The sequence below is a fragment of the Acipenser ruthenus genome, unplaced genomic scaffold (assembly GCF_902713425.1).
Source record: "Acipenser ruthenus unplaced genomic scaffold, fAciRut3.2 maternal haplotype, whole genome shotgun sequence".
Lineage (NCBI taxonomy): Eukaryota > Metazoa > Chordata > Actinopteri > Acipenseriformes > Acipenseridae > Acipenser > Acipenser ruthenus.
In genome coordinates this window covers 18,423-44,388 of record NW_026708493.1, presented here as the reverse complement: position 1 = coordinate 44,388, position 25,966 = coordinate 18,423, and the positions used below count along the sequence as shown (strand labels likewise).

Below are 25,966 nucleotides of genomic sequence, written 5' to 3'. Positions count from 1 at the left end.
GTCTTCTTCGCTGGGGATTCCGGAAGGAGTGTTGTGCCCAAGGGTTTGGGAGGCAAAACCGTCAGGGACTCCTCATTGTGCTACAGCGGACCCTGCCTGCCAAGCGCCTAGCGAGTTCAGGTAGAAACCTGCAGGGCTGGCATATGCACTCCAGAGGCCGGTAGCTCCTTGACATGCGCTCTCAAGTTCCTGGGTGTAAAAGAAGCAGCTGGCTTGGTCGTGAGATTGGAGGACTGCCACTGAACCTTCATTTCTCCTGAGCTGAGTGGGAAATTGCTGCGGTGAGGGGAAAAAATAATTGGATATTCTAAATGTGGGGAGAAAATCAGTGGGTAAATTTATTATTATTATTTATTTCTTAGCAGACGCCCTTATCCAGGGCAACTTACAATTGTTACAAGACATCACATTATTTTTACATACAATTACATTATTTTTTACATACAATTACCCATTTATACAGTTGGGTTTTTACTGGAGCAATCTAGATAAAGTACCTTGCTCAAGGGTACAGCAGCAGTGTCCCCCAGCTGGGATTGAACCCACGACCCTCCGGTCAAGAGTCCAGAGCCCTAACCACTACTCCACACTGCTGCCCTAACAAAATAATGGAACACTCTAAAAAAAAAGAAAAAAATAATGTCACACAGACCAACATTTCAACAACATATCTCTATCAGCTTCATAATGTGGAGACACTGGTAAAGAGTTTACTTTTGATTTAGTGTTTGTGAAGTTAAGGTTGAATGCAGCAATTCAAACCGTGATGTGGACTAGTCACAAAGCCCTTCATTATACTGCTTCACCGGGGCATTATATTCTCACAAACACTTCTTTTTTTTATTATATAGTATATCTTTTTTTTACAGTGGCTCAGAGCAACATTATAAGAACCATTATATGTGACTGATATTTTTTATATTGAGCCCCTCTGCAAAATAATTGCCTTCAGATGTTAATTCTCTGGAAACACAGATGCAAGCGTGATGGGGGCTGTCTGAAACAAACCCTTTATTTAAGAAGTACAGTGCACAATAAACTAGCTACATAATGCGTCTAGGGGTAATTATAAAAAAACAAAACACATGCCAACTCAGAAGGTAGAAACTACTTCAAATCAAATTACTTGGGTTAAGTGGATCATATGCTTGAAAACACATTTCTTATGCAAATTCAGATTAGGTGTTAGTGAAGCCTTTTTTTTTTTTTATAAACAAGAAACATTTGTTAAGTAATTGTTATGGCTTTTTATCATCACTACAATATAACTGATTTAATTAGATCATTATACTAATGTTGTTTGGAAAAGGCTCAAAACCTGGCTTGTGTCATGTAGAATGTTTGCTAAATGCTATTCTAAATATGGATCCATTTTGTATCAGCGTGATCTCTTATAAATAAAAGACACCAAACATGCAACATTATCGTATAAATCAAAGAAACTGATATAATAGACAGGAAACATAAAAAAGTGTTTTTTCACTTTTGAATGAAGCTGTATGTTCTGTGCACAGCATGACATTTGTACACAGGATAAGATGTCCTGTAATTTTGACAAACAGGATTTGTAATGTGCATCCTAAAGCAATAATACTTTATTAATTAATGAATTAGTGATTTAGCAGATTAGGGGGTGAACTATGCATCACAACTGCTGCTGCAGCGTCACTTACAATAGGGCCTCGGTTTTACATCTCATCCAAAGCACAAGGAGATTAAGCGACTTGCTCAGGATCACACAGAGTAAGTCAGTGGCTGAGCTGGGAATTGAACCAGGAACCCCCTGGTATCAAGCCCTTTTCTTTAACCACTGGACCACTATACGTACTTTCCATCACATAATGATTAAATCGAACCCCAATTCATAAATATAGGGAAAAGAAGCAGTGGTGCCCAGGACTGAAGACAGCAGGAAGTGTTTCCAGAGCTGTGAGGGGAAGCTGTCATGGTGACTTGACAGAAGCCAGTGGCCTTGTGCCAGTTTTGAGAACTGTGTTACTAGAAGGGAAAATGAGTTTGTGTTTAATTATATACATCATTTTTTTTTAATAACCTACAGTATATTGAACTATTTCACACCGGTTTATGGTCCCTTTCATAAACCCTTCCGTACAAAGCAGCAGTTACAAGCCCACCAGACATGCCTTTCTTACTCATGAAGTAGCTGCCGCTGTCCCAGCCTGTGCTGTCTGGAGTGGCAAGCTGCATCTCACTAGCCAGTATCTGCGGGAAAATATAAGGGGTAGTAAAGTTACCCTGTAAATGGAAATCTAGACTGCTTTCAGCCTCTGTGACTCCTTCTCCACAGCTCTCCCAACTTGAGTCAGCACACTTGACCAGGGCGCACACCTCCAGGTAATAAATACCGTGGACTGTGTGCAGCCCATTAAAAGCACCGAGGGAATACAGCTCACTGATAGCGTTGGTACGTTGATATGTGACTCGGCAGCAGAAACAGCCATCACATACTGTCAAGTCACCTTGTGTTTCGACAAGAGGGACAAACGTGTAATTATCATACATCATTATTGCATGGAAGGTGCTGGAAGGGGCCTGGGCAGATTCTAGTCTTGGTATCAAGGGTCCACCGCACTCTTGGTCTCTGTTTACACAGAATGAAGATTGTGGATGGGACTGCACACTGGAAACATCCCAGACATTGCTCTTGAAAGAGCCACCGCCACTGTTTGTGAGCACAGGAACCTTGGTCACTAGAAGCCTGCCTTCTTCAGTATCTGTGTCATAGTAGTGAACCGAGTGTGAAGGGGTATATATGCCACTACCCGTCATATTCAAGTCAATACGGTGAATATTGGCTGCCAGAAAGTTTAATCCAAATGCAGTTGCAAATGACTGCTGTATCTGAATAGCAGACAGTAGTGGCAGCTGATTCATCCAGGCAGTGGGGTAGACGATTTGCTTCACCTTATACTTTTCTATTAGAGTTATGCTAGGCTCGTAAAAGAGTATGTCAAAGCAAGTAAAGATGCCGAACTTCCCAGCAAATGGAGTGTCAAATGTGACATGCTCATATTCTGGTGGGGTATCGAAAGCTGCCTCAAAATACAAGTTTTGTTTGTGATACTTGGCAATCAGCGTCCCGTCATCACGGAAGACCACGTCAGTATTGAAAATGTATTTTCCATCGGGAGGACAAAGTGGATCACTGTGGTTACACTCTTGCTGATCCGGCATATTTGCTACCAAGTACATTCTGTTACTTCTTGCCATACAGCTTAGTCGATGTAGAACCTACAAATAAAATAAAAATAAAACCGTGAGCTCTCAGTATGATTCACATAGTACGATTGCATCTCGAAATGTCAAAATACTTTCTTGTCCAGTATATAACCCTACCTACTGTCTCCCTTTCCTCCCGTAAAACATTATGAATGAAAAACAACAAAAAAAGTACTTTAAAACTACAGGGTTCTGATCTGGGTTCTTTTTTTAAAACTTAAAAGCACCATACTTATACTTCCAATAAATAAAGCATACTAGTAAATGGATTAAGAGTTCTATATATACATGTCTTTACCCCACCCCATCGTAACTGACACCATCGATTCAGCAGGAGTAATCATTGGACTTATACCTCTGTGTTAGGGAACCTTTGTGGATGTAGACAGGGGCTCCATGTCACTGATTTGGGGTCTGGGATAGATTCCACATACCCTTGAATAGACTGTCTTGTAAAGTTGAAGCCTTGGATACCATCCTCTGGAAACACAATTATCTGAGCTCCCTAATGCACACACAAGAGTTATAGGGCATATTTTAATATTTGAGACAAGTTAGCTAGTTTCTCATGACATAACTGAACGGTCAAGTATTTCTATATAATGACATGCACATCCTTTATTATACCTTATTTGAAAACATCAGCATCCAGTTTAAAGGACTGAAGAGGCCATAATGCTACTCTGGTCACTACAGATTTGCACAGGACTAAAGTGACTTAATACTGTTGTGTGCTTTGCATGACATATTGCTTTAAAAACCCATAATGTGAGACCTACATGTGAAGTGTTGCTAAAAGGAAATCAAAATGCTGCTCAGATGTACAAACAATTAAACATGCCCCACCCCCAGAAAAAACAAAAAACAAAAAAACAAACCTACTTGTTTAGCTGCCTCAGTTGCCTGTTCTTCAAATATCTCCAGGTTTTTGCTCATGTGCTCCAGCGCTTCCTGCCGGCTGCACACATCACTGGGGTTCGGGTTCAGAATCACTCTGTGCTCATAAACAGCAGCAATGTAATGTCCACTGTCCTCTTGTGAAGAGGCAGTATGACACTGCCACAAAACAGCAATGATTACCAAGACAAACAAGGACATTTTTTTTACCTGTAGTAAAGAAGAGAATACAAAACTGAAGTGAACCAGTCCCAGCTGCTGTTGTTGTTGTGTAGCATGCAACCATGAGATTAAACATGAGTCTGATGCGATCTCAGAAACAGCTAGTGCAATCCATTACAGCTGCAACCCCTCGGCAACTCCGGAAACGGAGGCTGAAACACGCGTCCTCCGAAACGTGTTCCTGCCAATCCATCATTTTTCGCACTGCGGAACCACAGCGAAGCCACCAGACCTATAGTGCTGGAGGACAACACAGATCTGAATGGCTCCACTGCAGACCCGCAGGCCCCCTATCAGCCACAGGGGTCGCTGGTTTGAACCTGTGATCTCCAGGCTGTACTCCACGCAGAGCGCCTTTACTGGATGCGCCACTCAGGAGCCCCCTGTAGATCTTGTTTGAAGCTGGTGCTTCCTTTTTTTTTTACGTTGTTGGTGAGGATCGAACCGGAAAGAGAGCTTATTGGTTTTTATGCTTAGATCCTTTTTTTTACCATGCATCTAAAGCACCACAAATAAAAATGAAAGTGGAACAAGTGTTTAAAGCTCATTATCACTAAAACACAGCCTGAAACTGTAATTTGAAATTCATGTAGTATTCAATACACCAAATAGGGAACATTTATTTAAGAGCAGTAAAAAAAAGTCCAGGACTGCCCTCCACGACCCCCCCCCCCCCCCACCAAAAAAAAAAAAAAAAAAAAGCAACCCTCAATTAAAAAGTAACTTATTTAGTTCTATACAATAAACACCTTAAGTAAGCCACATTAAAAGCTTTAGTTACAGGGCTTCTTTTGTCATCAAGTTATAACACATATACAGTATCTTCTTACTTCATTCTGCTGCTGCAACGCATTTGTTCTTACCTTTTGGTTGTACTCAAAATTCATCAAAATTGAATAATTGCTAATCCGTTAGTAGTCAGAATGGGAGGTTAATTTACTGTGCTCATCTCATTGCAATTCAAGAGTGGGATGGCTATTGTAATCCAAGCTATAAATGACGGCTGGAAAGAGGACTGGCGAGGACACTGAGGAAAATCATTTGTACTGACAAATCTCCGTTTTGTGTCCACATAAGCTTTTCAAACTTCAGTCAGGTAAGACACATACTGCTCACTGATGAAATACATGCATCTGCAATATTAACAGGGTCAGTTTGAATATGATTTAATGTGTGTTTGCTTATATTGTTAAACAATATATAGATGTATATTTGTGTATTCTTGTTTTGATATCCTGTAGGATGAAGCATGCTCAGTTTGCAGTAGTCCTTGTGACTATATTATTTACTGCTTGTGTTACACCGGAGCCTGACTCAGGTGAAGAAGAATGGAAATCTCTAGGAAATCCACAGAACAGAAATCTGGTAAGTTATTTCACTTTTGCTTACTTTTCTTTTGGTTGGGTTAATTTATTTTTGTTAAAAAAAAAATACTTGAATTAGATACCAATATATTATCTTATGTACTACTTGCAGCTTGTATGTTTGCTTGTTTTTTCTAGTAAATGAGATGCTTGTTAAAACTGATTTTCTTTTAGATAATGTGTAATTCAAATATCAAAATACTGGTGAGCCTTAACTGAAACAACAAGGTATATGCCTGAGGAGGAACTTGTCAGCATTTCACCTAAATGTCCAGTTTTCTATTTTAACTTCATGAAACTGCTACTACTATACAATATAAACAGACTACTATTTAAATTCTGAACTTTAGGTTTCCTATATTCACATGTCTTGTTTGTGCACATTATTGCACACTTAGGAATATGTGTGGTTATGTCCTGAACAGGTTAAAATGCACACAAATAAGTATTTGCTTTTAACTCATGTCCTGCATTGATGATAAAACCTAAAATGTAAAACTAATTTAGTTTTAAAAATTACACAAACAAGCTTTGAAGATGGTATTGTTTACACAATACCAGAACAGCATATTTAAGTCAGCAATTGGAGCGAGAATGATTGAAAGCAGTAAAAAAAAAGACAAAACAAATTAATGTGTCTAATTTGTTGGTCTTTTTATCTTTGTTGTATACTGAATACTACAGTTAAAAAAAGCCTGTATAATTACAGAAAACTACAGCATGCGTCTACAACAGACTGCTTTGATTTCTGTATGGACCATCCTGCATCATGCAGGATTCTTTTTTCAATATCTACAATATTTGCCAGAGCACCTCTGAAACTGAGCCTTGATGTGTTTGTCTTGATTAACATCATGGTCTCATGTTTGAACTTTCCATTCTCTTTGCAGTTTTACAAAATTCTCCAGTCCTACTTTAACGGAAGAGGCATTAACTTGGTTGGCATGGGGAGAAAAGACAAACTGCTCGGCAATCTGGGAGGGAAAATAAGCTCCAACTATGACAGATATCGTCAGAAGCTGGAAGACAACGACAGCTTTTATATGTGAAGATGTAACTTCATCAATTTCAAACAATCACTCTGTTATTTTTGTAACTAAGCTGCAATTTCAATTTTGAAAACCCTTTGTTGCATACTTTCAGGCTTGTTATTTGTAACTACTAAAATAAAAATGTGTTAATGTTTGTTTGTTAAAATGTGACTAAAAATATATAGGCTTTTTTAGACTAAATAATTACTATGGTAACCTTGAATATAAACAAATGATATAGAGCCATACTGATATATAGTACCAATGTGCATTATGTCAAAAAATTATACAGTTATTTGAAAAATATTTTAATGCCTATAGAAAGACCCAGCTGGATTTCATTGAGTCCTTAGTTGCACATTCTCTACATCATGTCATAAGAGGGAAGTTGTTCCAATCAAATAATGTGATACTGTGGAGAGTTCTCTCAAGCAGTGTGGAGTAGTGGTTAGGGCTCTGGACTCTTGACCGGAGGGTTGTGGGTTCAATCCCAGGTAGGAGACACTGCTGATGTACCCTTGAGCAAGGTACTTTACCTAGATTGCTCCAGTAAAAACCCAACTATATAAATGGGTAATTGTATGTAAAAAAATAATGTGATATCTGCATAATGTGAAATAATGTGATATCTTGTAACAATTGTAAGTTGCTCTGGATAAGGCGTCTGCTAAAAAATAAATAATAATCATAATGCAAACAGTTTTCAACAATTTCACAAGGTTAAGTTGGTACCTATGCCAATCGCTGTTCTCTGTCTACATATGTATATTTATGTTATCCTGTATACTACCATTCATTCGTAGCATTAGTCAGAATGCAAAGTGTAATTATAATAATAAAATATTTCATCACAAATTCTGACTTCTCATGGAAACTTTCTGATTATTCATTGCTTGGCTCTCAATTACTTTCCAAGATAGTAACCTGTAGATTACAATCTAGAGGTTCTGGGTTTCAGGAGTTCTCTTTTTTATAAATGCAGGTTTAATCTGGTTTTACCTGGTGCAGGTGTGTTTAAACCCAGGTGCCACGTGTGGCTAGGGTTGAAAATGATCCTTTTGTGCAGTGCTCTTTTAATACACTTTTATGGGCTGTGCTATGTGAGTCAGGATTTGATTTACAAATACCTACTGCACGCGCTCAGGTGCGCTTCATAGTTGCTGAAAAAGACACTGGAGGGAGGCAACAGGGCTCAACTGTGTACTAACATGTCAATCTAAATTTAGCATAATCTACAAAAACTTGTTAACGGTAGAAAGTCACACTTGGGACTTATAGAAACGTGCATGTTTTAATTGTATATCTTTATTGAACTGATATAGATATCGTTCACTCTGAGTCCTTACTGTAACTTGGCTGTTTTTACAAAAAAAAACAAAAAACATAAGAAGTCACGACATACACCACACCACGTGTATACTGCAGTCTTTTTATAAACGAGCGCATAAGCTTCACATGATAATTAGTTATTTCGTTCAATACACTTATGAAACCTTTACTTTTACAAAAACACTCCTGGAATTTATTCAGACTATATGTAGTGACTGCAAACAATAGGATTTAAAAAAATAATAATAATAATATCGGGCTAAACCCTAAAATCTACATTTTTTTTTAATAATTTCATAATTACACATAATGCGTAAATATTATTTAACCGTATACTTTAACATTGATCACAGTACTGTACTTACATCCGCACGCCTCTCAAGTTCAATGCTGTGGGCGGAACAAAAGGATCGGCCCCATTCTATATGTGGCCCAAACCGGTGTCTGTCATCGGTCAGAGATGTGTGATTGGTTATTTTGTGAGTTTGACCCTGCAGTGGTGTTAGTGTGGTGTTGTACTTTGAACATAGAGCTTCATTATGGCCAAGGAGACACCTGGGGAAATGAAAATGGATATAATAACAGGAGCTCAAATTATTTCAGAGGCCCTAAGAGCACAAGTAAGAATAACTACTGTTTCTCTTTTTTAGGGATAAAGATAAACGATAGTATAAAATGACATTAAAATAATTCAAAATGGTTTCTTCGGTAGAAATGCATATGCCCCATAAAATGAAATATGTGGAGGTTGATAAAGAAGTATAGACACCTATAATTATAATCAAAATTAATATGAAAGTATACACAGTTGACAAGCCAACATGTTTTGATACAACGGTGCATGCCACACGCATGCCAACCAATTATTAATACTGCACGTTAAATTGAAATGCAACATCGAAAAAATAAAGAAACATTGGATTTTAACCGCCCGTGCGCATAATTTTTGAACTGCAAATGAGAAAAAAACATAAATGAATAAATAAATAAAATGCAATGCATTTCATATTGTATCAATCTAGAACCAAGATTTGTTGGTGAACTTACTTGAGCCGGACACACACCGGTCTGAGAACCAAGCGTTGTCAAAGGTCTTCGTGTCTTTTGTGCTGTGACACTGCTGTGCAAGGTGACTCGCATGCGCTTTGAAAATTGCATGTCAGATAGATAATCTTTCAATGCATTTTTGTGTGATACGCGTTATACATTCATGTATTTTACTGGCCAGTAATACACTGGTATGTGAAAAAAGAGGTCACGAGACTTGCCTTCCCCTCAGTATTTCGAATAGCTGTTTGTTACAAAATGTCAGTGCAAAGTTCAATTTCTGGCTCCAGAGATTACAAAAAACACATACATATTGTTTTCAACTCTAGTCGTTTTTGACAGATACATTTTTTCAAATTACTATTCCCCTGCCTGCCCAACTAAGTCTAAAGTTGACTTCACAGTTTCCTTTTAAGGCATTTTACTACACTATATTATTTATCCTATAAGTTATTGAGAATATCCGTCTGTCTGTCCGCACAGCTGTACACCTGTATGTATATATGAGGGTGTCTGTCTGTCCACACAGCTGTTCACCTGTATGTATATATGAGGGTGTCTGTCTGTCCACACAGCTGTACACCTGTATGTATATATGGGGGTGTCTGTCTGTCCACACAGCTGTACACCTGTATGTATATATGAGGGTGTCTGTCTGTCCGCACAGCTGTACACCTGTATGTATATATGAGGGTGTCTGTCTGTCCACACAGCTGTTCACCTGTATGTATATATGAGGGTGTCTGTCTGTCCACACAGCTGTTCACCTGTATGTATATATGGGGGTGTCTGTCTGTCCACACAGCTGTACACCTGTATGTATATATGAGGGTGTCTGTCTGTCCGCACAGCTGTTCACCTGTATGTATATATGGGGGTGTCTGTCTGTCTGTACAGCCTGTATGTCTGACTTATATTTGTGCGTATATGTGGAGAACTGCTGCTCAAATGGTGATTGCCCCTTTTTCTTCTATACTATTCTGTATAGTTGATATATGGCATGGTCTTCAACTCTGTTTTTTAATTTACAGCCACAGCGGGAGATGTTACTGACATGCAGTGCTTGTTTTTATTGTTCATAACATGTAGTAATTTTATATGCAGTCTCTGAAAAGCATACCAATTAGCAGACCACTTTCAAGCCATTAACAAGCCACTGCAATCTTAGTCGCTCATTACTGAATGAATGCATTTCCCCTGTTATTCATTGATGCATCATTACACCTACACTGGATACAGGTTTTTTTGTTTTGTTATTCTACTTCATAAGAACATAAGAAAGTTTCCAAATGAGAGGAGGCCATTCGGCCCATCTTGCTCGTTTGGTTGTTAGTAGCTTATTGATCCCAGAATCTCATCAAGCAGCTTGAAGGATCCCAGGGTGTCAGCTTCAACAGCATTACTGGGGAGTTGGTTCCAGACTCCCACAATTCTCTGTGTAAAAAGTGCCTCCTATTTTCTGTTCTGAATGCCCCTTTATCTAATCTCCTGGTCCTTGTTTCTTTTCTCAGGCTGAAAAAGTCCACTGGTCGACATTGTCAATACCTTTTAGAATTTTGAATGTTTGAATCAGATCACAGCGTAGTCTTCTTTGTTCAAGACCGAATAGATTCAATTATTTTAGCCTGTCTGCATACGACATGCCTGCATACGACATGCCTTTTAAACCCAGGATAATTCTGGTCGCTCTTCTTTGCACTCTTTCTAGAGCAGCAATAACCTTTTTGTAACGAGGTGACCAGAACTGAACACAATATTCTAGGTGAGGTCTTACAAATGCATTGTAAAATTTGAACATTACTTCCCTTGATTTAAATTCAACACTTTTCACCATATTTCCGAGCATTTTGTTGGCCTTTTTTATGGCTTCCCCCACATTGTCTAGATGAAGACATTTCTGAGTCAACATAAACTCCTAGGTCTTTTTCATAGATTCCTTCTTCAATTTCAGTATGCTGAGTGAAAAATCATACTGTAATTAGCTTAATATGCATACTTTGTACTCTTCACTAATAGGAACATTTTAAATAACCAGAATCTCTGATATTGCTCAACATAGTCAACAATGCTATCTATCTGTGCACTGTATTTTAAATAACCAGAATCTCTGATATTGCTCAACATAGTCAACAACGCTATCTAACTACACTGTATTTTAAATAACCATGTCTGAAATTCAAATGCACTGTACAAATTGTATTCGTGTTTTTGTCTGTCGTATGTTTTTAGAATGTCAGATACATGTTTGGGGTCGTTGGTGTTCCTGTGATAGAAGTTGCCATGGCAGCCCAAGCGGCTGGGATTAAGTATGTGGGAATGAGAAATGAACAGGCGGTAAGCAGTGGATATTCACCTTTATTGTTAACATTAAAAGTGCAGTAGACATCCAAAGTACGTTTAAACTACCGATATAAATTCTAATTCTGTTTTTTAATATTCTTTTCGGATTTAATCATCCTTTAAATGCTCATCTTACACAAAACCGAGGAAGTGCTATAAGTAGAACAGTACAAAAAATGTAAAGCAGGTTTTGCTCTTAAGACTTAATTAAACAAAAGGTTGTGTTTTTGTTTTGAGCGATTAAGGGTAAAACATTTAATTAAGTGTTGTAATAAACTTGTCTTAAGAAGACACATTTTCCACATTAAATTAGTAAATGAGTTTTTTTTTTTTCTCTCCAAAATAGGCTTGCTATGCTGCTTCTGCTGTCGGCTATCTAACCGGAAGGTAGGTGTGTGTTTATCTACAGCAAGCTTTCACAAGACAATTTATGCCAACAAATAAATCATTAGTGACATTAATAAAAAAAAAAGTACTGTATTAAAATATCAGACAACATAGTGACTCAACAGATATTAAGAGTGAACTCAGATTTAAGGCTGTAGTGGGAATGAGAACACCTGCCATAACACTGTCAATAGGGTGTTGAGTAGGGAAGCATGAAAGACTGACCATATACCCAAAGGTTTGTGCTTTGTGGTATATCGCAGGTGTTTTAAATGTGTTCTCCAGCTGCTGTAGGTGCTGTGCAGAGACTTATTTTGTTCACAGATCTGGATATGTTTCATTTGTTACTGTGAGAGTCCTTTTTTTCAGGCCAGGAGTATGTCTTGTTGTCTCTGGTCCAGGTCTCATTCATGCCTTAGGAGGAATGGCAAATGCTAACATGAATTGCTGGTAATGTCACACCATTTTATTGATACATTAAGATTACTTTTCAGTAGATTTTTTTTGCTGTACTTGTAATGTGGACACAAGTTTCTGGGGAAAGATAATGAAGTTACATTAATGGATGGTTAAAAAAAAAAAAAATCCTGGTTGGTTTATCAGAAACGCACAGACAAAAGATCTGATTTTCCACTTTGAAAAATACATTTCTGGCTTGAATTGATCATAAACAGTTAATAAAGACAAGTATAAACATACTGCCTTAAGCTTCAAGCACCATTCTTAATTATAGGACATGATAATCTAAGGTCAGAAAAGGTAATGGATGTGCAAAATTTAACATGTACTACAGCCTGTTCATGAGTAGCATAACATTTAAAATATGTGACTGCATATTGTTTTAAATATGTGTCGTTTTGGGCTACAGTAGCTGTATTGACACTGGGAAAATGTCTGAATGGTCTAACTTGTGTCCAGATTAATTCCTGTCTGTTTTGTTAAGGCCTGTTATTGTTATTGGAGGGTCCTCAGACCAAAACCAAGAGATAATGGGGGCATTTCAAGAGTTTCCACAGGTAAGTGACTGTACCTCGCATTTTGTTAGATATCTTTCCAATTCTGTTTTGTTTAACCCCCCATCACACAGGAGCGATGGGCTGATGTGATTACAAATGATCTGCCCCCAGGCGGGTTAGCATTCACACAGGGCAAAAAGAATCAATCCACACCAGGGTTGATTGCCCAGACAAGCCGAGACCACCTATTTTCTCTGATCTCGGATTGGATTGTTTTAAGCGAGTCGAGATTGTTTGAGAAGCATTCACACTGGTCTCCAATCGAGCCAATCTGCTCCCTACCAAGAATTGTCCATGCTGGGAGGAATATTCAAACAAACAGCGCTTGAAACACTATTGGTTGTTGTTTGCCCAAACTACGAAACACCAATGTATATACATTTTATATGATATACTTTTGTGAAGTAACTCGTATTGTGTTTTGTACTTGATTCCACAGGTGGAAGCCTGTAGACTCTATAGTAAGTTTTCAGCAAGGCCCAGCAGCCTTGAAGCCATTCCATCAGTCATTGAGAAGGTATTTAAGCTGTGATATTTGTAATAACTACTATAATAACTACTATAATATTATAATGACTGTAACTGGTGTCACGGTCCCCATTAACACTAATCATACACAACTTTACCTGTCAGGTAATGTAAGATAGTGCTAGTGAAGGTCAGTGATATCAGCCAGTAGTGTACAGTAGCACAGAAAGCACAGGCTCTTTATTGTGTTGCATCAACATAGTTTACACACATTTGGCATTGGTATTAAGAGTGATATTGGTATTATGGTATGAAATGAGTAATACTGCTGTCTAGTTGGGGTTACCCTGAAACCAAACAGCCACATTTTATCCTTCCTTCTAGGCAGTAAGAAGCAGCATTTATGGCCGCCCAGGTGCATGTTACATTGACATACCTGGAGACATGGTAAACGGCAAAGTGGACAGGTCAAAAGTGAGGTAGGACATTGCTCTTGCATTTGTATTCTCTGCATTTCAATATACCATGTACAGACGTGCTCAAATTTGTTGGTACCCCTCCACAAAAAACGAAGAATGCACAATTTTCTCTGAAATAACTTGAAACTGACAAAAGTAATTGGCATCCACCATTGTTTATTCCATATTTAATAGAAATCAGACTTTGCTTTTGATTTTTTATTCAACATAATATTGTAAATAAGAAAACAAATGAAAATGGCATGGACAAAAATGATGGGACCGCTAACCTAATATTTTGTTGCACAACCTTTAGAGGCAATCACTGCAATCAAACGTTTTCTGTAGCTCTCATTGAGACTTCTGCACCTGTTAACAGGTAGTTTGGCCCACTCTTCCTGAGCAAACTGCTCCAGCTGTCTCAGGTTTGATGGGTGCCTTCTCCAGACTGCAAGTTTCAGCTCTTTCCATAGATGTTTGATAGGATTCAGATCAGGACTCATAGAAGGCCACTTCAGAATAGTCCAATGTTTTGTTCTTATCAATTCTTGGGTTCTTTTAGCTGTGTGTTTTAGGTCATTATCCTGTTGGAGGACCCATGACCTGCGACTGAGACAGAGCTTTCTGACACTGGGCAGTACGTTTCGCTCCAGAATGCCTTGATAGTCTTGAGATTCATTGTGCCCTGCACAGATTCAAGGCACCCTGTGCCAGGCGCAGCAAAGCAGCCCCAAAACATAACCGAGCCTCCTCCATGTTTCACTGTAGGTATGGTGTTCTTTTCTTTGAAAGCTTCATTTTTTCGTCTGTGAACATAGAGCTGATGTGACTTGCCAAAAAGCTCCAGTTTTGACTCATCTGTCCAAAGGACATTCACCCAGAAGGATTGTGGCTTGTTAATATGCATTTTAGCAAATTCCAGTCTGGCTTTTTTATGTTTTTCTTTCAAAAGTAGAGTCCTCCTGGGTCTTCTTCCATGGAGCCCGCTTTCGCTCAAAAAGCGACGGATGGTGCGATCAGAAACTGACGTACCTTCACCTTGGAGTTCAGCTTGTATCTCTTTGGCAGTTATCCTTGGTTCTTTTTCTACCATTCGCACTATCCTTCTGTTCACTCTGGGGTCGATTTTCCTCTTGCGGCCGTGCCCAGGGAGGTTGGCTACAGTTCCATGGACCTTAAAACTTCTTAATAATATTTGCAACTGTTGTCACAGGAACATCAAGCTGCTTGGAGATGGTCTTGTAGCCTTTACCTTTACCATGCTTGTCTATTATTTTCTTTCTGATCTCCTCAGACAACTCTCTCCTTTGCTTTCTCTGGTCCATGTTCAGTGTGGTGCACACAATGATACCAAACAGCACAGTGACTACTTTTCTCCATTTAAATAGGCTGAATGACTGATTACAAAATTGGAGACATGTGTGATACTAATTAAAGAAACTAATTAGTTTGAAATATCACTATAATCCAATTATTTATTATCTTTTCTAAGGGGTACCAACAAATGTGTCCAGGCCATTGTAGAATGTCTTTGTAGAATAAGCAATAATTCATCTCTTTTCACAGCTTCTTTGCTTTATTCTATGACATACCAAAGGCATGCAAGTATACATGATAAAATAGCTTTTAATTTAATCACTTTTCAGGAGGAATGAAGCATTATTTCAATGAGCTGTAAGGGTACCAACAAATTTGAGCACGTCTGTAAATGTTTCACATAACATATACGTTTGTATGAAATAATACAGCGCATAATGTCAATTGATAGCAAAAAAAACTTGATATATATTTAAAAAAAACTTTTTATGCATCCAGTAAACCAGATTATTTGTAGTAAACAAAAGATCAGGCCTAACTTGGCCTTGCCTGCATTGTATTTGCTTTGCAGAGAAGTATCGTGTTGCTTGCCACCTCCAGTGACCATGGCAGAACCTCAGTCTGTGTCTCAAGCAGTGTCTGTCCTAAAACAGTCCAAGAGACCTCTCCTTATCATTGGCAAAGGTAACCCTTAGTTCTCAAGACCTCATTATTTATGCATTCTTCACCAGCCAGTACTGCCACTGTTTGGCAATTCTAGCTGCAGTTTCTATTGAATCTGTCTAAAGCAGGGGTCTCCAATCCTGGTCCTGGAGGGCCAGTGTCCCTCCTGGTTTTTGTTCCAACTGTACCCTAAATTACTTAATTGGACCAATTAAGTATTTGAAGAGCATAATAAATAAATAAATAAATAAATAATCAATTTCTATGACTGCCTTTCTTCACTTGATGCCAACACTAGCCTCCAAAGAGCAGAAGTGAAGTGATAATGGGCAGCGTACATACAGATATGGCAAAAAGTTTTGCATTCTAGAATTTTAGGATTGAGACATAATTAAGAAAAAAAAAATATGAACATAATTTAGATCTTTTATTTAACATCATGTAATTAAACTACAAAATTATATTCCAAATGTCTACCGGAAGCCATAATAGTAGTGCAGTATTTCGGTTAGATTTTGAAATGTCACATTTTTCAAGTTTTTTTCAGTTTTTCATTAAGTATATGGGAAAACTACAAAACTGTATGCAATTCAATATAGTAACGCAAGTTAGCAGGTTTCATTTGACTTTATGAAGCAAAATGTGTGAATTCTATAGGGTGAGGCAAAACCTTTGGCCAGAGCTGTATATGAACTGCTGTACAGTAGTTTGGGGGTTTCATATGTAGAAGATCTTTGGAAATGTTTTATTAAATGGAGAGTCTGAAAGCAGCTCTGAAATTTGTTATTGAAAACATGTATTGTAGGTGCTGCTTATTCCCGAGCTGAAACTAATATCAGAGATCTTGTTGACCTGTGTGGGCTTCCATTCTTACCAACGCCAATGGGGAAAGGGGTTCTGCCAGATACCCATCCGATGTGTGTGGCTGCTGCTCGATCGAGGTTCGTGTTGAGTGGGGCTTTCAGTCATGTCTCAATATGCTCTGTTAAATTTAACTGTTACCTTTGCTGTAGTCACTTTAGAAGATCACTGGGGGACTCAGACTCATTTACACTGAACAGATGTAATCATAGTACCATAGTACTTGAGTAGGCTTTTCATGCCCATGAATTTGAAATTGTAAATATTTAATATCTTAGGGTAGCCTGTTAAACTCATCATACTGTAGATCAAAAGTAGTAAGTTTTAGATTCAAGAGCCAGTCACACATATTATTACAATAGCTGTGAAATGATTGGACCTGTGTTGTTTCTTTTCTTCCCAGATCACTTAATACAAGTGTCGGTACTTTTTTTTTTAAAGAATTATGCACAACTTCAGGTAACTCAGAATGCATGTTCAACATTGTTTAAATATAATGTCTTTACCCAGGGCTCTGCAGCATGCTGATGTGATTCTGTTGCTTGGTGCTAGACTAAACTGGATCCTGCATTTCGGTCTCCCACCAAGATTCCATCCGGATGTGAAGATCATACAGGTCAGCATCACACCTTTTACAGGGTGCGTCATCCCCTGACAAAGCCTGGCGTTTTGGAAACTGCGGGCTAGAGGTTCAAAACTATTTATTCAGATCTTCATCATCAGCACAGTTGTTATTAGACAGAAAATTACCAAACCAGATAAACAAGTTGGATATTTAAGGTTAGTGACTTGGATTTAACTTTTTTTTTTTTTTCAGCAGGTCTAATTTTCATATTTGCACGACTCAGATTATAAAACTAGTATATGTAAGTAGCTTTAGGAATTCTGTATTTATAAGTTATTTTGGTGACCACGCATGGTGCAGAAATCAGCTTCAAAGAAAATATTTTAGTCCCAAAATGGTAAAGACCTTCACAAATTCACAAGGAAACTAAAATATGCTCTGTGCCTGCAGTTAAGAAAATACTTAGTCAGAACAGAAGGGAATATAAACTGTGTCAGTAGATGCTATAGACAGGGGGCCCTATTGGCTACATTTGCCCATTTAGCCAGGAAAGGCCTAAGACATGTCTTTGTTTCTCTTTTGGTATTCTGTTTAATTTACTGTTAAATCAAGTGTGTAACTGTGTTGTTGGGGAGTAGTTGCAGTCCTAGAAATAATGCACTGCAAATACTGTATATTGTTGAATTATGAGATTCTTTATGTTTCCACATAATGCAGTGTTTTTCATAATGATGGCAAATAGCAATATGTGACGTACATGGAAATACTGTTGACATTTAAATTACAAAGCTGGTTAATTAAAATAATTCAATGGAAAAAAATATTTGTTGTAATACCTGGAACCCATTAACAGGTAACATGTTTTTTGTACTTAGGTTGACCTTTGTGCTGAAGAGCTGGGTAATAATGTTAAACCCTCTGTTGCATTGCTGGGTGACGTAAATGCTGTTGTGAAACAGGTAGAGTATTGAGCCTTGAAAGTGTTTATGTTTCTGATTTGTTTTTTTGATAATTCACAAAAATAATCCTGTATGGATAAGAACACTTTAATTAATTCATTTTGACAAATTCCCTCAAAACTACATCTCTGAATGTACTCAGTGGTTACTGTACAGAACTCCTGGACTTGCATAACTGGGTGTGCTTTCCATTGGTACTAATGTAGACTGTGTCATGACATAGCTCGTAACGCAGGTCACAGTGTAGGGGGGATGCAGCTTGGGGACCTTTGCACATATAGTGTAATAAACTGCAGCAATAATTTGCTAGTGCAGATATCGCCCTTATAAAAGGTTAATGTGCAGTAAAGTAAAAGCACGACAAAATGCACAGTCTAATCACACATGGTAAAACAAACCATCGTGACCCGAATAAATAAGCATGGGGAAGGCATGGTTAACTACCAAATGTCTGTGTACTACAATAAAATGGAAAACGGTATGGTTGGTAGAATGCTCTTCTATTAGTCCACTTGCATCTAAACATCACTACAGTGTCTGACTGTATTGCATAACTAGTTATTGAACCAGCAGAATTAAAGGCAGTTTTGTCATCTTTTAGCTTTTGGAGAGCTTCAGGAAAGACCCATGGAAGTATCCTTTTGACACAGAGTGGTGGGAGATCCTAAAAGACAAAATCCGAAGTAATGAAAGGGCATCACAGGTAATGTGTTTAAACAATCTTCTTACTAAAATAAAGCTTTATAACACAATCAAGCATGCCAGTAGCATTCATCCCACACTGCAGCTGTACATTCAGAAGGGGAGCTATCAGCAGCATGAAAGTGTTGATCACCATGACCTGTATCCAGTGCATGCAATGTAAAAATGTAAGTTTGACATACACACAGATGGACAGCTGAGTGGGTTCAGAAATCTTCTCTAAAGTTTGACATAGGTTTTTTTTTTTTTGGAAGGTAGGTCATTTTAGCTTGTAGGTGCTGAAACTGAAAATTCCCTACTTCAAAATAAGTGCCCTTTATAGAATGGGACAAATGTGTACAGGCACTGTATTTCATTTTAATTTGGAGATTATTCTGATAGGGATGACAGTCACTTTTCTCTGCCCTGAGTGTGTATGAAAATGTATCAGCCATTTATGACATATTTTGTACAAACATTAAAAATTCAAGAAATAATATGTAATTATCTTTTTGTTATACAGCTATGGCCAAAAGTTTTGCATCACCCTATAGAATTAATACATTTTGCTTCATAAAATTGAGTGAAGCCTGCTGAATAATGTTACGTTAACATAATGAATTACATACCACTTTATAGTTTTCCATTTTGCAATATCATTTTGTAGTTTCTTTGATTACATGATGTTAAATAAAAGATCTAAATTATATTTATATATATGTATTCAATAAGGCCCGACAGGCTATCTGTATACGTTGAATATACGTACGCCTCGGGGCATTGTGAGGCATGAGACGAAGTCTGTATATTCAACGTATATGGACGCCCTGAAGGGCCTTATTGCATTTACAATCCAGGTCAAATGGTGGATTTGAAGAAAAAAAAAGAAAAAATCATGTATAGGGTAAAAAAAAATGTCTTTATTAAATACCCTTACGCCAATAAAATAAACCCATTTATAACTTTGAACCACACACTAAGTTAAGCTGAGTAAATTAATTTTATTGGAACATGTAAAAGAAAGTAAATCTGTATTTATGATATTGTGGACATTGCCATTTAAAAGACATTGAGTTATTTTTTTTCCCTGTCACTGACAGTGCAGACACACTGTTTGAGCAGAACAGACAGGAGCAATAAAAATAAATATGATTTCTCAGATTTCAGTAATTTTTCAAGGTATGTGTCCGAGAGGGGTGGATATTGTGAAGTGTCGTTTTGTGTTTTTCTGTAGTGTTTACAAACCGCTAAAAATTATTTTTAGTGACAAAGTTGGGGTGACTGAGTATAAAGACAGTGATTTTATTTTATTTTATTTTTTTTGGCCATTTTTTTTTGTTGCTATCTTCCAGTTCATTTAATTGTTCTTCATCCAAATCGGCATGTCTGCTTACTACTTTGGGATTTTTTGCAGGTAACTGGTCACTCAGTTTCATAGTTACAGCTGTACATCTGTAACTGTAAAAGCAGATGGCTACCGTCTGATACTTTAAATTCTGATACTTTCACATTCCATTGCCAGCCCTGGATTTTTATATATATATATAATATTTATATTTGTATGTCTCAATCCTAAAATTCTAGGTGATGCAAAACTTTTGATTATAGCTGTACAATTGCGAGGCCCTGTGTTTGAATATTATTTGCACAGTTCCCTAATGTATACGTTGGTTGTGAAAATGATTTGAATGTCACATTTACCAAAGTGATTCGCTGTGTAGGAGCTTGCTTTGCAGGCCTCAGTGCCTATGAATTACTACACAGTGTTTTACCGGGTCAGAGAGCTGTTGCCACACAACTGCATCATCGTCAGCGAAGGAGCCAACACCATGGACATCGGACGCACTATTCTTAACAACTATCTTCCACGTCACAGGCAAGAAACACATTCATACATAAAATCTGCAAGTCTTGTATACAGTAAAATGTTATTAGTGAACATGTAAATGCTATTGCTACACAAAAGAAAAGAAACAGAATTAGACTATTGTCAGAAATATCATAAATATAATATTTTCATATTTACATTACCCATTGCAACTCCACTCTAATATTGTACCAATCTTGTTAGTCGCTAATGCAGTTATTTTGCATCTTTCAAACATGAATAGCATCTTTGAGTACCACTGCACTTTTCAAACCTTGTGTCCATTGCAGTAATGTCAGGAATTCCAAGATATCTGGTAAGAAAGGGCTCAAAATGGGCAACAAATTCCCCATACCCATTCATTCTGCATTTATTTATCTGTCCCAGTACTTGATGGAACATACGAAAGAAGGAATTTGGGAGGGATGGCTTTGGTGCACTTCTGTCAGATACAAAAAATGCATACCTGTATACTTGGATCAGTGTGTGCAATGTGCTTTTAAATGTAGTCCCTCAAAGTAATTGTAGCTAATACAGTAATTCCATACATCTTAGCCATGTTGCACTTCCATTAGCTGTAAAGGTATCCGAAGTGCAGTTTTAAAATAAACATGCTAGAGCACACACACAGTTTATTTTAAAACCTGATTTCTGGTACTACTTTAAGTTAAAGGGAACCTGTTAGTTATGCCTTATTCTTGGGCTGTCTGTTTGCATTAGTACTTCCGAGGTCATTTTACGGGTCATGTTACTGTCTGAAAACATATCAGTCAGTAGGGGAGCAGCTGATTGGTTATTGACAGGAATAAAGCCAGTGAATGGGGTGGGGATAAATTCACTCTCCAGGTGAAATGACCCAGGACTACAAGACAGTCTAAGAGCATGGCTTGTGAACAGGTTTCTTTACCCTAGTGTAGCACCAGATGTCAGGTTTTGGAATGAAAATACATGTTTGGTGTAACATGTGTTTCTTTCAAAACTGCACATTTGAGACCTGTAATGAATAAGATGTGCATGGAACTCTTTTGTTAGCTACAATTACTTTAAGCCTTGCTTTAACTCCATGACTGTATTTTCTCAATAAAGACTGGATGCTGGCACATTCGGTACAATGGGAGTTGGCCTTGGATTTGCTATAGCAGCTGCAGCTGTCGCCAAGGAGCAGATCCCACAGCAACGGGTCATTTGTGTGGAAGGAGATAGCGCTTTCGGATTTTCTGGCATGGAGGTTGAAACAATATGCAGGTAAAGATCTGCCATGTCTTGTCAAGAATCAATGCAATGTTCCTGAACTAGATTCAGTATATTTTGTAAAAGGTCATTTCTCCTATGGTAGTAGACTGTCCTCTTTTGTTTTACTTTGGAATTGCTGTTCTGTTGCTCATACAAATGAGAAGACAACATATGAACTTATTATATGTCATCTTTAGTTAAACAAATAGTTTTCATTTTTGTAATTATATATATATATATATATGTAAAGACATTTAACCCCTGAGAAATTATTTGTGCCAACATTGTATATGGAAAAATAAGACGAACACAGAAAACGAGATTATTATTATTATTTTTATTTGTTTATTTAGCAGACGCCTTTATCCAAGGCGACTTACAGAGACTAGGGTGTGTGAACTATGCATCAGCTGCAGAGTCACTTACAATTACGTCTCACCCGAAAGATGGAGCACAAGGAGGTTAAGTAACTTGCTCAAAGTCATACAATGAGTCAGTGCCTAAGGTGGGATTTGAACCGGGGACCTCCTGGTTACAAGCCCTTTTCGTTAACCACTGGACCACACAGCCTCCTATGATGCTTTGGTGCTTAAAGTACCTTCACAAAAGAGTATGGCATAATACTGATTGCAACCAATTTACAATTTTATAACAGTGAATTTTCCATAAGTAGTGTGATAACCTGCACTACTATGAAGTTGTTATAAAGAGAAACGAGACACAGTACAGTCACGAAGGGTTTTGTACTCTATGCCACCACTGGCCGCACATCAACATGATACCAAGTCTGCAGGCTGTAAAACCATAAAAGGCAAAGATGATCCAAACTTACATCAAAGCCTTCCCACGGTCTTGTTATTGTTGGCTGCACACTTTGCTGAGGTGATCCTAGGTTCATGTTCAAATCTAAATATTTAAAATGCAGATTTTACAGTAAAGTCTACCACCTTGGAAAAATTAAACTTGCAAATTTTTAGCAACTCAACAAAGTGGATTGTTGTGCAATCGTGCTGTTTGTCAGCTTCAGAATTTCAGCGATGCTTTGCAGTGTTCTTGTTAAAGTATCAATACTGTGAATAATTGCAGGTACAGTTTACCAATAATCATCATTGTGGTCAATAACAATGGAATCTACAGTGGTCTTGATGAGGACACATGGAAAGAGCTGGGGAAAATGGGAGAACTTCCAAATGTGTAAGTGTCATTAAAGTATTATTATTATTATTATTATATACAGTGTAGTGCTGCTTCACTGTTGCACAATCTGATAATTCAAGGATTCAGGTCATCATGACACTAAATTCACTACCTTTTAAAAATCATTGCATTTTTTATGTGTAAGACAGATAGCAAAATAATGAAACGAATAATATAATATTAAAAGAAATGTGTTATACCGTTCAGACTCGGTTCATGTATTTTGTTTAATATATATAGAGAGATTTTTTCTGATGGATAAAGAAAAAAAAGAGAAATATACTTTTTCCATTCTTTCAGAACCCTGTTTGACTTTTTTCTTTTAAAAATATTATTATTTTAGTGTTCTTTTGTGTATTCTAATAATATTCTGTTCTGTACTATCTAGAGCTCCCCCTGTTTCCCTGCTTCCTAATGCCCATTACGAGCAGGTCATGTCGGCCTTTGGTGGGAGTGGATACTTTGTGAGAACTCCAGAGGAGCTGCAGGCAGCACTGCAGGAGAGTCTGACAGACTGTGAAAAACCTGCTCTGATAAATGTGATGATTGACCCATATTCAGACAGAAAACACCAAGTAAGTGCCAGAACATGGAGAAGAGTTGACGCTCTCGTATTACTTTTAGTACAGTAATCCCAAATTTTAAACTTCAGACTCTCACACTCCCTTTGTGTAAACCCAAACACATTTCCCTCAGGATTCTATCACCCGGCACAGACTGAACCTTTTCTACTGTGGTGTACAATAGTTTAAAACTGTGTTCTGTATCTGGTTTTGTTTCTCGTTACTATGCAGCCTTATTCAGTAATGATGCAGCACAGCAGTTCACAGTGACCAGGAAATATAAATACACCTCTGTACCATTGTTCCAGTAAACTGTGTACAGTTAATTTTAGAATTATAATCCATGGTAGGACAAAAGGAAAGAGGTTTAATTTAGCAGCATGGTTAAAAAAAGATCAGCATCACAGTACAATGATATCAATGGAATATTCAAGTAGCAGAGTCCAACAATACAAATCTATGTTTCTCATTTATAACATGCAAAACCAATGTTTGCTAAAAATATGTATATATTTTTATATAAAAGGTAATTCTTAAACTATATATATATATATATATATATATATATATATATATATATATATATATATATATATATACACACACACATATACACACATACACACACAGTGGTTTGCAGAAGTATTCACCCCCCTGCAAAGTTTTCACATTTTGTTGGCACCTGATGGTACTCCACCACGCTTTCAAATTAGACTTTACATGTAGAATCTACACAAACTACTCCAAATTGATAAAGTTAAAAAATGCATATAGAATATAAATCAGTAAGATTTACAGAGAAAAACAGATTAATCTCAGTTGCATAGGTATTCAACCCCTTTGCTGCTGCAGCCCTAAATCAGCTCAGGTGCAAATGATTTGTTTGAAAGGTCACAAAATTAGTGAAATGGTTTCAGCCTGTGTGTACTGAAAGCGGTTTAACTTGTAGATAATTTCCCTCAGGTATATAAAGACTTTCAAGCTGCAACTCACATAGTGATCCAACAAAGCAACCATGAAGACCAAGGAGCTTTCGAAACAAGTCAGGGATAAAGTGGTAGAGAGGCACAGAGCAGGAGAAGGGTACAAGAAAATTTCAAAGGCGCCGATTATCCCACTCAGCACAGTGAAGTGCATCATTAAGAAGTGGAAGAGATATATATATATATATATATATATATATATATATATATATATATATATATATATATATATATATATATTACAGGATCCATTGAAATGTTTCTTATGTTTCTTTTCACCTCTTTTATTTCAGGATTTTCCTTGGCTGACTCGTTCCAATCTGTAGCTTGGCATACTCAATACCAACATTTTGAAAACACTTGGATAGTATGTAATGTGAGACAGTAATTACATTTAAAATTGTAATATATGCATATATGTAATTCTTATTTTGTAAAAAAAAAAAAAAAAAGAAATACAAATCAATGTCTCTAATACATTTCTAATTACTTTATCAGCCTGTTGTGTCATTCAAATTATTTCTAAAGCCTTCTCTTCAACCAGAAGTTTTTATTGCATACAGGTACATCTATGTACATGCTTTAATCTATTAAAGAAGACAATGCATATTTAAAAAGTAAAATGTACCAGTGGGCCTGATTTCCGGAATGCCAGCCCACTTCTGTTCACATTGTAAAACCACATTCCTGGGTGGTGGGCAGGGTGAGTGAAACAGATTCAGGTAAGGGAGGCAAAATCATCAGGGACTCAACATGCTAGAGCAGACCCTAATGACTAGGAACCAGCTGAGCTAAAAAGTCGTCAACTGCGGGGCTGAAAAGTGGAAGTGTAGCATAGATCCTTCTGTTTGGAGCTCATCTCCGGGATCATTGACTGGTTAGGGTCCTTCTGTTTGGAGCTCATCTCTGGGATCATTGACTGGTTAGGGTCCTTCTGTTTGGAGCTCATCTCCGGGATCATTGACTGGTTAGGGTCCTTCTGTTTGGAGCTCATCTCCGGGATCATTGACTGGTTAGGGTCCTTCTGTTTGGAGCTCATCTCTGGGATCATTGACTGGTTAGGGTCCTTCCGTTTTGGAGCTCATCTCCGGGATCATTGACTGGTTAGGGTCCTTCCGTTTGGAGCTCATCTTCGGGATCATTGACTGGTTAGGATCCTTCTGTTTGGAGCTCATCTCCGAGCCCAGTTCTGCTCCCAGATCAGTCTCTGTGCTCTAAGCGTTGGCATCGCACCATGATGATTTGCTCAGAGTGAAACTGAAGTATTGTCCATGCTCT

The 25,966-nt window shown here is 37.6% G+C and overlaps 2 protein-coding genes and 1 long non-coding RNA gene across 4 annotated transcripts; 2 read left to right on the top strand and 1 right to left on the bottom strand.

The window, feature by feature from the left end:
* Window positions 1-333: 333 nt before the first annotated feature.
* LOC131733561 (biotinidase-like) lies at window positions 334-9,375 on the bottom strand. 2 transcript variants are annotated; one of them, XM_059021213.1, is made up of 4 exons: window positions 9,131-9,375; window positions 4,123-4,347; window positions 3,596-3,745; window positions 334-3,252 (listed from the first exon to the last, which is right to left on the bottom strand). In XM_059021213.1, exons 1-4 carry the CDS (start codon window positions 9,239-9,241, stop codon window positions 2,074-2,076), a joined length of 1,665 nt encoding a protein of 554 aa, XP_058877196.1. In that variant the 5' UTR covers window positions 9,242-9,375; the 3' UTR covers window positions 334-2,073. The 2 variants fall into 2 exon arrangements, with proteins under 2 accessions (XP_058877196.1, XP_058877197.1); XM_059021214.1 differs by lacking the exon at window positions 9,131-9,375 and adding an exon at window positions 8,449-8,559.
* Window positions 5,381-7,595, top strand: LOC117394720 (uncharacterized). The gene is made up of 3 exons (XR_004543422.2): window positions 5,381-5,455; window positions 5,601-5,724; window positions 6,614-7,595. It is a non-coding gene; the product is annotated as an uncharacterized LOC117394720 (long non-coding RNA).
* LOC117394717 (2-hydroxyacyl-CoA lyase 1) lies at window positions 8,567-25,185 on the top strand. The gene is made up of 17 exons (XM_033993206.3): window positions 8,567-8,703; window positions 11,360-11,464; window positions 11,817-11,857; window positions 12,227-12,307; window positions 12,801-12,873; window positions 13,313-13,390; window positions 13,726-13,820; window positions 15,688-15,800; window positions 16,585-16,720; window positions 17,151-17,256; window positions 18,081-18,164; window positions 18,766-18,867; window positions 20,567-20,721; window positions 21,799-21,957; window positions 23,032-23,139; window positions 23,531-23,717; window positions 24,982-25,185. The coding sequence occupies exons 1-17, from the start codon at window positions 8,623-8,625 to the stop codon at window positions 25,012-25,014; spliced, it is 1,737 nt and encodes a 578-aa protein (XP_033849097.1). The 5' UTR covers window positions 8,567-8,622; the 3' UTR covers window positions 25,015-25,185.
* The last annotated feature ends 781 nt before the right edge of the window (window positions 25,186-25,966 follow it).

Bases quoted from the DNA above. Each gene is read 5' to 3' on its own strand.
- LOC131733561 (XM_059021213.1), bottom strand. From the start codon at position 9,241: ATGCAATTTTCAAAGCGCATGCGAGTCACCTTGCACAGCAGTGTCACA. The intron at 3,746-4,122 runs GTAGGTTTGTTT...TGTGTGCATTAG, and splicing joins CAACTGAGGCAGCTAAACAA to GGAGCTCAGATAATTGTGTT. The intron at 3,253-3,595 runs GTATAAGTCCAA...TTTTATTTGTAG, and splicing joins AAAGGTTCCCTAACACAGAG to GTTCTACATCGACTAAGCTG.
- LOC117394717 (XM_033993206.3), top strand. From the start codon at position 8,623: ATGGCCAAGGAGACACCTGGGGAAATGAAAATGGATATAATAACAGGA. The intron at 12,308-12,800 runs GTAATGTCACAC...TGTTTTGTTAAG, and splicing joins AATGCTAACATGAATTGCTG to GCCTGTTATTGTTATTGGAG. The intron at 21,958-23,031 runs GTAAAGATCTGC...GAATAATTGCAG, and splicing joins GAGGTTGAAACAATATGCAG to GTACAGTTTACCAATAATCA.